The sequence below is a fragment of the Lytechinus pictus genome, chromosome 7, assembly GCF_037042905.1.
Source record: "Lytechinus pictus isolate F3 Inbred chromosome 7, Lp3.0, whole genome shotgun sequence".
Lineage (NCBI taxonomy): Eukaryota > Metazoa > Echinodermata > Echinoidea > Temnopleuroida > Toxopneustidae > Lytechinus > Lytechinus pictus.
In genome coordinates this window covers 43,740,172-43,752,462 of record NC_087251.1, presented here as the reverse complement: position 1 = coordinate 43,752,462, position 12,291 = coordinate 43,740,172, and the positions used below count along the sequence as shown (strand labels likewise).

At 36.3% G+C, this 12,291-nt stretch overlaps 1 protein-coding gene across 1 annotated transcript in view; it reads right to left on the bottom strand.

Annotated features, from left to right (window-relative positions):
- LOC129264372 (U4/U6.U5 tri-snRNP-associated protein 1-like) overlaps nucleotides 1-992 on the bottom strand; it is a 31,072-nt gene extending 30,080 nt beyond the window's left edge. Inside the window, exon 1 of the mRNA XM_064102770.1 lies at nucleotides 534-992. Within this exon, the coding sequence (XP_063958840.1) occupies nucleotides 534-801 (268 nt within the window). The 5' untranslated portion in view covers nucleotides 802-992. The remainder of the gene's footprint in view (nucleotides 1-533) is intronic.
- Between the last annotated feature and the right edge of the window lie 11,299 nt (nucleotides 993-12,291).

The following is a 12,291-nucleotide window of genomic DNA, read 5'->3' as shown; positions in this document are numbered from 1 at the left end:
AGATTCCTCATGAAAAATTACCCTTTTTCACCTTCTACTTTAAAAATTCACCGTCTACTTTTGTTTTGATAAGGATTTTTGTTGTCAATCACACACAAAACAAATGGGCTTCTGACCTCAGTGAGACAAAATTTTTGGTTGAAAAAATCATGCTTTTGTTGGTGTTGTTTCTTTTGTCCTTTTGCAAAGCAAGTCTCCAATGTGGGAGATTGTCTCCCCTATTGCTATTGGAGAGAGTCTCCCATATTGGCCGTGCGCCTCTACTGGTTAAGTCTACTTTATCCATGAGTCATGACAATGTATTTCTTTATGATCAAAACCTTAATTTAGAGGTCTCATCATGACATGGGCATGCATGGTCATGGCAATTGTTCAGGAATACCGGTATTACTATTACTATTATATTCGCTGGTGCATGGTGATGGTGCAAATCATATGCTAAAGTTCAGTCCCATATGTGCATTTTTGTGATGTAAAAGTTTGTCACAATTTTGAAAGATTGACCTAAAATAGGCCTATTATTGTCAAGATACCTTGTAATTCAACATCTTTCTCAAGTTTTATGTGGGATGGGCTAAGACTCCTCCCGCGTTTTCGGTCATTTTTCTGTTCTGGTGAAGAAATTTCCCCGGCTTCGACGTCTTTCTCAACGACACGACGATCCCTGTCCTTATCCCTGTGTTTGTGGCTGTGTTTGCTCCGGTGTTTCCGCTCTCTATCTCGGTCCTTATCACGGTCTTTATGCTTGTGTTTCCTTTCCCGATCCTTGTCCTTTTCCTTGTGTTTTTTAGACGACCCCATGTTGAATGAAATCGATAAAGTACACCAGAAAATCCAAAGAAATTAGATATATAAACGTTGATGAGAATTTATTCGCAAAATGAAATGCGTTTTCCAATCGTATATTTTCAGCGAGCGTTATAGACTAGACTCTAGCTGGCGCTCTTTCGGAAAACTTTCGGCCGGTTGCTGATTGTGATTCGATTTGGTTTGGCGAGTGTTGTCAATTTTAGGCCTAAAAGGTTTCAAATTATATGAGCGAAGCGAGTGAACAAAAATTGTCATATTTTTAACTACAAAAATCTAATTTTGGGGTAGATTTTGACATTAAAACAATTAAAAGATATAACGTAATTACTCGCTCCTTCCTATTTCAAGTTTTCGTTGTTTTTTTATCTTTACCGTTTTTTAGGGGGCATAGCCCCAAAAGGCCTATGGTTCCTCGCCCTGAAGTGCAGTGTCTCAAGTTCCCATATATTTTGTAGACAAATCCATCTCTTTTATTCAGAAAGGTCGGATGGTCCTCCTCATGCAGATCTACATAAATTTGTGTCAATTGTTTACATTTAATATAAGTTTTTTTTTAAGTTATCTTTTCATTTGTTTATGGAAAAGGACAGATTATTAATTGTATTGTATTCAGGATAAATCAGTGTTTTAATGTTATGAATTGAATTATAACTGAATCTGGTAACGATAAAATTGTGAATTAGGGCTATTTTCATTTTTTTAGCCGGGGCCGGTTTCGATTCAATATCTAATTCAGAAAGATTAGTAATGTAATGTGCCCCCAACAATTTCCCTCTGACATAGGGCTGAATTAATTCCAAGGCTCATCAAACCATTAACTTGGGCATGTTTAAAAGGGTAAGAAACGTAAAAAAAAATATTTTTTTGATGAGCCTGGTTAGATCATGGAGATTTCTTTGGTCGAATAAGGAAATACCCTGGTCAGATCAAATACTTTTTAATTTTATGATAAGTCCTCTCGGGGGAGATTATATGGGTAAATAATTATCTTTAGGTTCCCCGTGACAGTGCCTGTGATTTCAAACTATAATGTGAAAGTAAATCGCACAATTTCTGTCCCACTTGAGTGAAGCTGCCCCCCCCCCCCATTTTCTTAAACTGATGGTTGGTATGAATCAATTACTTATTATAACTAGGGCAAGTTATATTGACAATAATGAGAGACCAATAGAAGGACTTTGAAGATTCATTTAGTGGCAACCGGGAGTGGCAACCATTGAACTTTCCAGATAAGAGTGATGTGATTTTGCTGACTGGATATAGTTACAATATGATTATTTTATGATATGATGATTTATTTGATTATTTTTTAATTAGTATATAAAGGGAATGAATATTCTTTTTATAAATCATTTTTAAGGTGGATTTATTTGAATGATATTTTTTTTGGGTAGGTATAGCATTGCATAATTTCTGCTAACACAAGGGCTGGTTGAGCATGGGGGTGCACATCCCGGTGAGCGGTGAGGTGGAACTGAAGTGGTAGCTGGGTGCACATCTTGGAGAGGTGGAACTAAAGTTTGAAAAAATCAGCTGTTGAAAGCAGAAGGGGTACAAATTTCGGTTTGAACTCCTCAGCGAGAGGGTGCGTGTGCACCCCCAGCCTATACGCCCTTGCAACAAAGGATTCTTTTATTCATTTTATTTTTTGTTAAAAAGACTAAGATTTTTGTTAGTCAAAGACAACCTGTATCGTACTCATATTTCATTATGTGACTCTCTCTCTCCCTTTCTGTCTCTTTCCCCCCTCTTCTCCTCATAATCTCGCACCCCCCCCCCCACCCACATTGTCTCTTTATCTACACTGTATTTCCATCTGCGCGCTTTTCTCTAATTTTCACCCCTTTATCTCCCCACCCCCTCCCCCTTTCTGTCTCTTCAACTCTTTCCCTTTTCCTCCTCGTCTCTCCTTTATTCCAAAAATATTATTCCCTTCACTATATCCATTAAGGCCAACGTTCCAAGCAGTATGCTTTCTAGGTCGGCATGGTTGGTTACAATGAATGCATACATTGTCACCAACCATGCCGACCTAGAAAGTATTTTGAGTGCTAGTCGCCATAAATAGAGATACCAATGTAATGTATATCTATTATTACTAATGGAAGATCATAAAAAATGAAATTGTTTGAGGGGCGTGAAATGTGTCCATCTTTGCTTTTTTTTTCATTTTACCAAAGATTCTCTGCCTGGAACATTAGCCCCAGAAGTTTTTAGTAATGAATAGTACTTTTTAATGAATAATAACTTCGTCACTATTTTTAATAATACTGTCTGTCAGTGGTAATTTCATTTTTTTGTTCAGTTTTGAGAAATATCTGAAAAATAATGAGAAATTTATGAGAATTTGAATATTGCGATCACTAATGCTATAGAGATCCTCTTATTGGCAATGCGACAAAGATGTATGATGTCACATGTGAACAACTTTCCCTTTGATGGACTATGAAATGCCCCCAAATTATCTTTTTTGCTCTTTCATATGGTGATACAAACTCTTTATCTACAATGTATTCCTTTCAAAATCTTCTATTGAAAGAATAAATTATCTACTGATAGATGTGATAATGTTCACATGTGACATTACACATCTTTGTCGCATTATTAATGGGAGGATCTACATTACAATAATGATCTAAATATTCAAATGATCATAACTTTCGCATTAATTATTCAATTTTCTCAAATTTTTATTGACCTTTTCTTTTATTCTTCTGTATTCGCACAAGCTATCTTGTTTCAAAGATTTAATTTTCCTTTAAACATCGGCTGCATTGGATAAATTTGGTTTAGTTTATAATTTGAATTTATTGCATTGATTTGCTAATATATGTATAGTCCACCCCAACAAAAAGTTGATATGAATAAAAGGAAACAAAATCAAACTTAAGCATAACACTGAAAATTTCATCAAAATCGTATGTACAATAAAAGAGTTATGACACTTAATTTCAAAACAATTATATGCACATCCTGGTCGGGATAGGGGACTGATGACATCCCATACCTAGTCACTATTCTTTATTTTTTTAATTTCATTATTATGCAATATTGAATAATTTAATATTCCTTTAACTGTCATGAGAAAGCTTTATTCCTCCCTGAACACGTGGAATTTCCATGATTGTTTTAACACTTTGTGGTTCAGTCAAGTTGGTCACTATTGTCAAATCTGTAAACACTTATTGTATAATTCAAACAATAAAAAAAAAGAAATTGTGAGTGAGGGACATCATCGACTCTCTTATTTCCATAAAAACACTGAGTTGTGCATATTGTGAAAGATAGGCGAAATTTTAAAATGTCAACCTTTTTAGTAACATCCAATTTTGGCAGCGTCATGCTTTTTTAATTTGTCTTTATTGATTCAAGTTAACATTTTCTGGGATGGACTTGACCTTTAAAGCTTTCTTCGAAGAAGCAGAAAGGGTTCTAAACAGTCGTTTATATAGAACCATTTTGGTTATTCCAGTATACAAGCCTGTACAAGGAGTACAAAATCATATCGATAGAGACAAATCAAACAAACATGACGCTGCAAATTTCATCGAAATCGGATGTAAAATAAGAAAGTTATGACATTTTAGAATTTTGCTTATTTTTCACAAAACAGTTAAATGCCCAACTCAGCGATATGCAAATGAGAGAGTCGATAATGTCCTTCACTAATTATTTCTTTTGTCTTTTATTGTTTGAATTATACAATATTTCAATTTTTACAGATTTGACAATAAAGACCAACTTGACTTAACCATACGCTTTTACAATAATGGTAATTCCACATGTTCAGTGAGGAATATAATTTTGTTTCACATGGCAATGAGGAGAAAATTTGAATTTTTCATATTTCATAATTATAATAAAATACAAAAGAAGTAGTGAGTGGGTGACGTCATCAGTGTGCCAATTTGCATACCGACTAGGATGTGCATATAACTGTTTAATGAAATTTAGCGAAACTTTAAAATGTCATAACTTTCTTATTATTTTACATCCGATTTTGATGAAATTTTCAGTGTTTTGCTTGTTGGATTTTTCTCCTTTTATTCAAGTCAACTTTTTGTTGAAGTGGACTTGTCCTTTAACATGTTTAAGAATCCATTGCAAAAACATCTGAAACCGCTTTAAAACCATTTTATAGATTTGACATAAAAATACTATTAAACATATAAAACTGTGAACTTTTCGGTGAGCTTCACGTGCAAAATTCTGATTCTGGACAACTTGAATGTCTTTACCCCCTCTCGCCTTCCAAAACATGGATCAGCACTACTGACTCTAAACTATATGTTTTTAATAAGTTTAGCTTCTATCAGGGAGTATAGCTGCAGAGACATTTTCTAAAGATTTAGATTTATGATTTATTCATTTCCGTTCAACAAAATTTTCAAAATATAATCAAAGTATACATATTCAATACAATACAGACAGTTGATGACATTTTATAACAAATATTGAAGATAAATTAAACAAAACTAAGGTGAGATGCAATTATTTTATCTATATGAAGAATGTGGAAATGAACGGAGGGACTTGCCAAGAAAAGCGAAGCTTGTAAAGAAGGCAAGTCCCTAAACTTAGGTTCAATACTAATTAACAAACTATATACAAAACTATATATATACAAAAATGGAGACGGACACGGAAGACGGGCTTAAACGAGTAATCTACAAAATATCATAATAAAGCGAGTAAGCGACAACAAAAATAAGAGAAAGTAGTTTAAATGATAATAATTACAATGATATAACAATAATAATAATAATAAAAGTACTTACAAAAATATGATGGGGAGGAAAAAAGAGGCAAAGGAAAGAAAGAGTGAGAGAAGGGAGGTGCAAATAAAAACTGAAAATGAATAGAGGAACATGGCAGGTGAATAAGTAAAATCTGACAAATTTATTGCTAGTTAAAGGTTAGGTTATTTTGTAATTTTATTTTAGGTTATGTGTTAGCTTGACTTGTTGGTGTGGAGTATTGACAAATTAGCATATTTTAAAGTTTTTGTTTAAAAATATTAAGGCTTGGAGATTCTTTAAAGTCGTCCAAAAAAGATAAAAGAGTTTTTTGCTAATAGAATACGGATTGGGGGTAAGTGATAATAGTTTCGTTGTCTCGTTGGGTAACCGTACGCGTGTATAGAGGAGTTTTTACAGAATATATTTGAAAAAAATTGTGGGGAGATCATCTTTGCTAAGTTTTTACATAAATTGGGCGAGTTGGAAAATATACGAATGGCTCACTTTGGGAATATTATTTTGGAAAAATAGTATATCTGTGTGTGATCTGAATTGGAAAACCATTCTAAGGGCCTACTTCTGCAGCAACAGTATTCTTTGTAATTGTGTGTGGATTGCACAACCCCATACCAAAATACCATAATTAATGTATGGTAATATTAATGTAAGATAAGTAAAGTGTGAGATGGGAGAATTTTGAGTTTGTTGATAATTCCGATGATTCTTGAAATTGTTTTGCATATATACATTACCGATGTGTGGTTTCCATGATAGTTTATTATCAATGGTAACACCCAAAACTTTGGTCTCTGAAACATTTTCAAGAACAGTGTTATAAAAAATGGGATCATCAGGTAATGTATTTATTCTGCTACTAAAAACTAGCATAAAATTCGTCTTTTGTAGGTCATAGTTTATTCGTCTTGATCCATTCAGTGACACGTATGAATTCTGACTTTACAATTCTTTCAAGTTGGATTACGTTATCATGGGAAAAGAAAATGTTCGAATCGTCAGCAAACAATATAAATGTTAGTAAATTTGAACTTTTAAAATGTCATTAATATATATGTAATAAAATGAAGAGGACCAAGTAAGCTACCCTGTGGTACTCCACATGTAATAGGAAGAGTAGAAGAAATAACGTTGTTAACTGACAAAAAATGGGACCTGTCTAAAGAAAAATATCCTAAAGAATGACAAAAATTTGGAGCGCGTTTGACCAAACACGACAAGTTTAGAGTTAAACTACAATTTTATGGCATTTCGTGGAGGGTACGTGCACAGGGAGGTTAATTAGGAAAAAAAAGTTGCAAGGCAGTTCACTATAGCCTATTGCAGGAGATTATTGATTGGCTTATACTCACACTTTAAGAGAGCATTAATGTATTCTTCATTTAGAAGATATTTTGCGAGGGAACGTTTTGCGACCGAGCGAGAAAATGTTAGATTCTGAATATTAAAAACTTTGATTTTAGAGCATTTGACGACATGAATGGAATACTGGCCTTCGCATATAGGACCTATATATATATATGTATATATTTTTTTTTTTTCCTTTGTGGTCGAAAATTTGTTTGGGGCTTGAGCGATTTTTAGGGGGGCTTCAGTCCCCAAAGTCCCCCCCCCCAAAAAAAAAAACGCGCCTGCCCCTGAACCGGGGAACTGGGGTCCTCCCAATTTTTCAATAAAATTAACATGCACAAAATGAACGTTAAAAATGACCATCAGATTGAATTGAGATTTTGCTCAGCCCCCGCTTTCAAAACCGTTGCGCTCGCGGCCATGCAATGGGACAATGCTTTCCCGTCTTTTTCTCTTTTCCTGCTACTTTTCTGGTTTTTCTTCCCACTAAGTTCAAGCTCTAATTCTTTCTATTTTGCTTTACCTCATTTATTCGCCCAGCCCCCCCCCCCGTTTTCTCCCTCTCTTCCTTTCTTTCTTTCCCTTTTTTTTTTTTATCCTTTCAACAAGTTAGATCTATAAGTTAAACATTCTCACTATAACAAGGGAATATTTCAAACAAAAATTCCTGGCAATCCACCTTGGAAAATAAACTTTCTTCTGTACTTTCATCATGAACTACAGATGACTTTTTTTTTAAATGAAAATTTACCTGGTTCATGTATTACGTAATAGTTTTTTTGGCTATTAAAGGTCGATTATAGCAGCTCGCAATATTATTGATCTCGCAATTCCTCCACATCGCGCAAGACACCACACACCACATCTTGCACCACATACCCGGGATTTTCTGATCAAACCAAAACAACAACACACACACCCCATCGTCTTGGAAGTTGGAGCTCAGCTTGTTCGTCTTGACGGTCACTGATTGAGGATTGTAAGTTTTGCTGTTTTGCTAATTATTGAATTATGATTTATGTTAGATACAACATATTAACAATTCGATCTTGTTTATAGTATATAGATTTATTGATGCACTTTCTTTGAGATTGAGAATGCGTACCCTTTATCTTTCATTTCGAGACTTCTTTATTTTGCGTTATTCTGCATCTCGATAATTCTCAGACCACTCACATGCACAGTCACCGGCGTGTGCGATTTCTTATGCACGTAATTGCTATTAAGGGCATCATATTTCCGTGAATAAATAGTACAGTCCGACCTCTCTTATCCGGCCTCCCCTTATCCGGATCTCTCTATTATCCGGACGCACATTTGCCGAGATTTTTTTTTTTTTTTTCAATTCAATCTAGTATGTGAGGAAATGAGATTTCAATCTAAACTCAATCCTATGCGCAAACTCACTTTGATTACATACATTAATTATTTTCCAATATAGTCTACCTACAACATTATTTTTCATGAAAATCACTGAAAGAATTTAGGCAGGATAATTTTCCAGTAAATCAAGGCGCAGCGCAAACATTTCATCACGTTCTCTTTTCGTTTCCCGGGAAAAACAATGCGTGTCTCGCTAGCTAACGCTAGGCTTCAATACGGACAGCGCCATCTATCATGTTTGAGCCTACAGTCAGTATAACAATGGCTGACATTGGGAAGCTGCGATACCCACCGCGATGATCTAATTGTAAAACTTTCATTGAGTCATTCTCTTTCGAGGTATGCTCAATCATTTTAGCAGGTAAACTATCCAACAGTTTTGGCCATCGATCGATTTCATTTCCGTAAATATACCGCCTATAACTTGCACTGACACTGCAGTGAATACTGTCTGTACATGCGCCCACTACAATAGATAACGTGTAGCTACCGCCGTTGGGGAGCTGAGGCAGCAGCTGCGTGTATTTAATATTGGGTCTCCCAGATCCGGATAAATCCCTTATCCGGATTGGTGCTGGTCCCAACGTGTCCGGATAAGAGAGGTCGGACTGTATTTGAATGGCACACAAGCTAAATTTCGAGATTTGTACTGCACATTCGTTGTGTGAGTCCAACCTCCCAACAAACTTGTTTGAGATGAGAGCTGAGAGTTGAGTCTCATTCTGGTAGTAGTGGTGTAAATGAAGCCAGGTGGACGTGGCAAAAGATGTCTGAACTCTGAGTCTATGCCTATGGGCATGGCTATGCATCAATGATTGAAAAATGCCATGGACTGCAACTGTTAATGTTTATGTGAAGACTATGTTTTTTAATTATGAAGTTTCGTTATGTCTTATGAGGCTTTTGACCCGGGCTTTTGACTTGTGTTTTGACCCGTCTCTGTTGAATATTGCTGTCATTGCAGAATGAATTTCTGCAACAACATGTACCAGGAGTGAAATGAATTAATCCCAAGTATTTTAAAAATATTTTTTATTTGGATCATCTGCAGTTGATACATGCAATACTAACTAAGGTAAGATTAATAATGACAGAAAATTGTATTGAAATTCTGAAGCTGAAATGTCAAGAAAGTTGATTGGTAAATATTGCAAATATGCATCTTTGACACATGTTTTTTTTCTCCCACTGTCTTCTGTATGAGTGTCCATTTTATTTCATTTACATCATGTGTAATCATTAAGTCAGTTCAGTGTCCTGTTGCATAAAAGTTACTATTATGGTAAATTTGCCATCCAATGGTAACTACCATAACAGCCAATCAAGATCAAGGATTTCATGCAAGTTACCATTGGATGGCGAAGTGCAATGGGGCCCTTGACTTAAATTTAAAAGCAAGTACATGTAGGCCTACATGAAATGATAAATTCAAGAAAGATCTTGTGAGGGCCCGGGGGGCCAGTCAAATGCGTTTAAAGGGGTGTTTTTTCAGTTTTGGACGCGGGCCACGCGTGCACTCGTTATGGGTATTAAAAACACTGATTTAAAAAAAAAGGTAGTTTTGAAAGACTGGTCAATGGTCAATCGCAGGGTCAAATGTATTTTGGGTATGTTTTTTTTCCAAAGCTTTTTTTTTAAGACTAGCCAAACGTGTTTAGGGTATGTTTTTTCCCCAAGCTTTTTCCCCCTGGGTCATATTCTGGTGACAACTTGTTTAGGGGCCAAAATGTGTAAATAAAGCCCGCAAAAAATTTGTTTAGGGGGCTATTTTGCACACAGAGAAAAACTCGTTTAGGGAGTGTTTGGAAATAATTTGGCCCTGCATGTGTACAGCAATACATTTGACTGCCCCCCCCCCCCCCCCCCGGTTGTGAGGGCTCCAACATAGCTCGAGTCCTTGTGAGCCATAGCAGAATTTACATACATTATACTTCTTTTTTTTACTACAAATGGTTGAGATAAGACATCGGGGGTGGGGAGGGGGGGGGGGGGTGTCTTGGTGATGCGAGAGAAAATGAAAGAGCAATGGGGGGAGGGGAGGTAGAAGACAGAAAAAATAGACTTGAGAAAGGATATATTCAAACATATTTGACTCCTTGAAGTTTTACAATAGAAGCTTCTCCACCTTTTTTAATTATTTGTTTTCTAAGAAATAATTGTAAATATATTAGGCAAAGTATCCAGCACATTTAAATATCATCTGATTGCCAGCTGCAAATCTCCATAAATTTATTCACAAATAGTTTTAGATTTGAAATGATATTAATATGTAGAACATTGTCGATTCTCTTTCATCAAAATTTCATAAATATTCTTGCAAGACTTATATTTTGTTGAAGACTAAAGAACAAGGTGAAATGCATACGAATTATACACTACTTCGAATTTGATTTAACCCCCCCCCAAAAAAAAAGAGAGAGACAAGACACTACTGCCAATCCTAATCATCATCATCATCATCATGGGTACACAGCAACAGAACGAAAGTTCCATGACGCTGTGGTAGGGTGCAGATGCAACATTGATTAGTTTAGAGCAGCCTTAAATTTATCAAGGGATTGCATTAATGTAGTGGCTAAGGGAAGGTCTTTCCAGTCCTGTATGGTTTGTGAGCAGGAAAGAGTACAGGTGCCTATCAGTTCTGGATTTGATGATATTGTAGGCATCTGGTGTGAAGCGTCGACTTGGAGTTGGACGGCTGGAGTTTCTAAGGTGGAGTTTGGTTGACGTTACTGGAGATTCCCCTTTATGAATTAAGTAGAACTGACTCAATCTGGCATTGAGTCGTCTGTCAACAAGACTTTCCCACTCTAACTGCTTTAGCATCTTGGAAACACCGGACTTACGACTGTAGTCGCTGATCACAAAACGAGCAGCTCTTCTCTGAACTTTATCTAACATATGAATGTATTTAGCCTGGTAGGGATCAGCAGACGCATACTCTAGGTGTGGACGAACAAGAGCTTTGTAAGCATTCCCTTTGGTATCAGAGCTGCACTGATGGATATTTCTTTGAAGGATACCAAAAATCTTATATGCTTTGCTCACTATCAGCTGATAGTGTGATTTCCAAGTAAGATCAGCAGAAATCGTTACTCTAAGTAGGTATGTTCATGAACTCGATCCAGAGTTTCTCCGATCATGGTTTATTCATGAAGGAGTTTCGATCTTATCAGACCCATGGACATGATATTACACTTCTTAGGGTTAAGGTCATCTGCCACTTAAAAGCCCATTGACAAACAACGTCAAGATCCTTTTAGTCCAGTAGATATGTGAAAAAGATGCTCGAATCTGGCAGAAAGTGTGAAATTTGGCACACAGGGGTATTTTTGGGCGCTGATTTCAAAAATTGCCGGCCCCAAGCGATTTGACCATCGGGTCGGCCGCCATTTTGAAATCCAAGATGGCCGCCATGAAAAATCATTAAATGTCATTTTCTTGAGTTTTACATGGCATGTGACACTGAAATTTGGCATATAGGGGTATTTTGAGGCACTGATTTCAAATATTGCCGGCCCCCAGCAATTTGACCATTTGGCCGGCGGCTAAATGGCCGCCATCTTGAAATCCAAGATGGCCGCCATGATATATTATTGCAATCATTTTCTCGAGTTTTATATGAATTGCGGTATTGAAATTTGGCATATAGGCTTAATTTGGGGTGCTGATTTCAAAAATTGCCGGCCCCAAGTGATTTGACCATCGGGTCGGCCGCCATTTTGAAATCCAAGATGGCCGCCATGAGAAATCTTTAATGTCATTTTCACGAGTTTTACATGACGTGTTACACTGAAATTTGGCATATAGGGGTATTTTTAGGCACTGATTTCAAATATTGCCGGCCCCCAGCAATTTGACAATTTGGTCGGTGGCAAAATGGCCGCCATTTTGAAATCCAAGATGGCCGCCATGAAAAATCGTTAAATGTCATTTTTTTTAGTTTTACGTGAGAGGCGACACTGAAATTTGGCATATAGGGGTATTTTGAGGC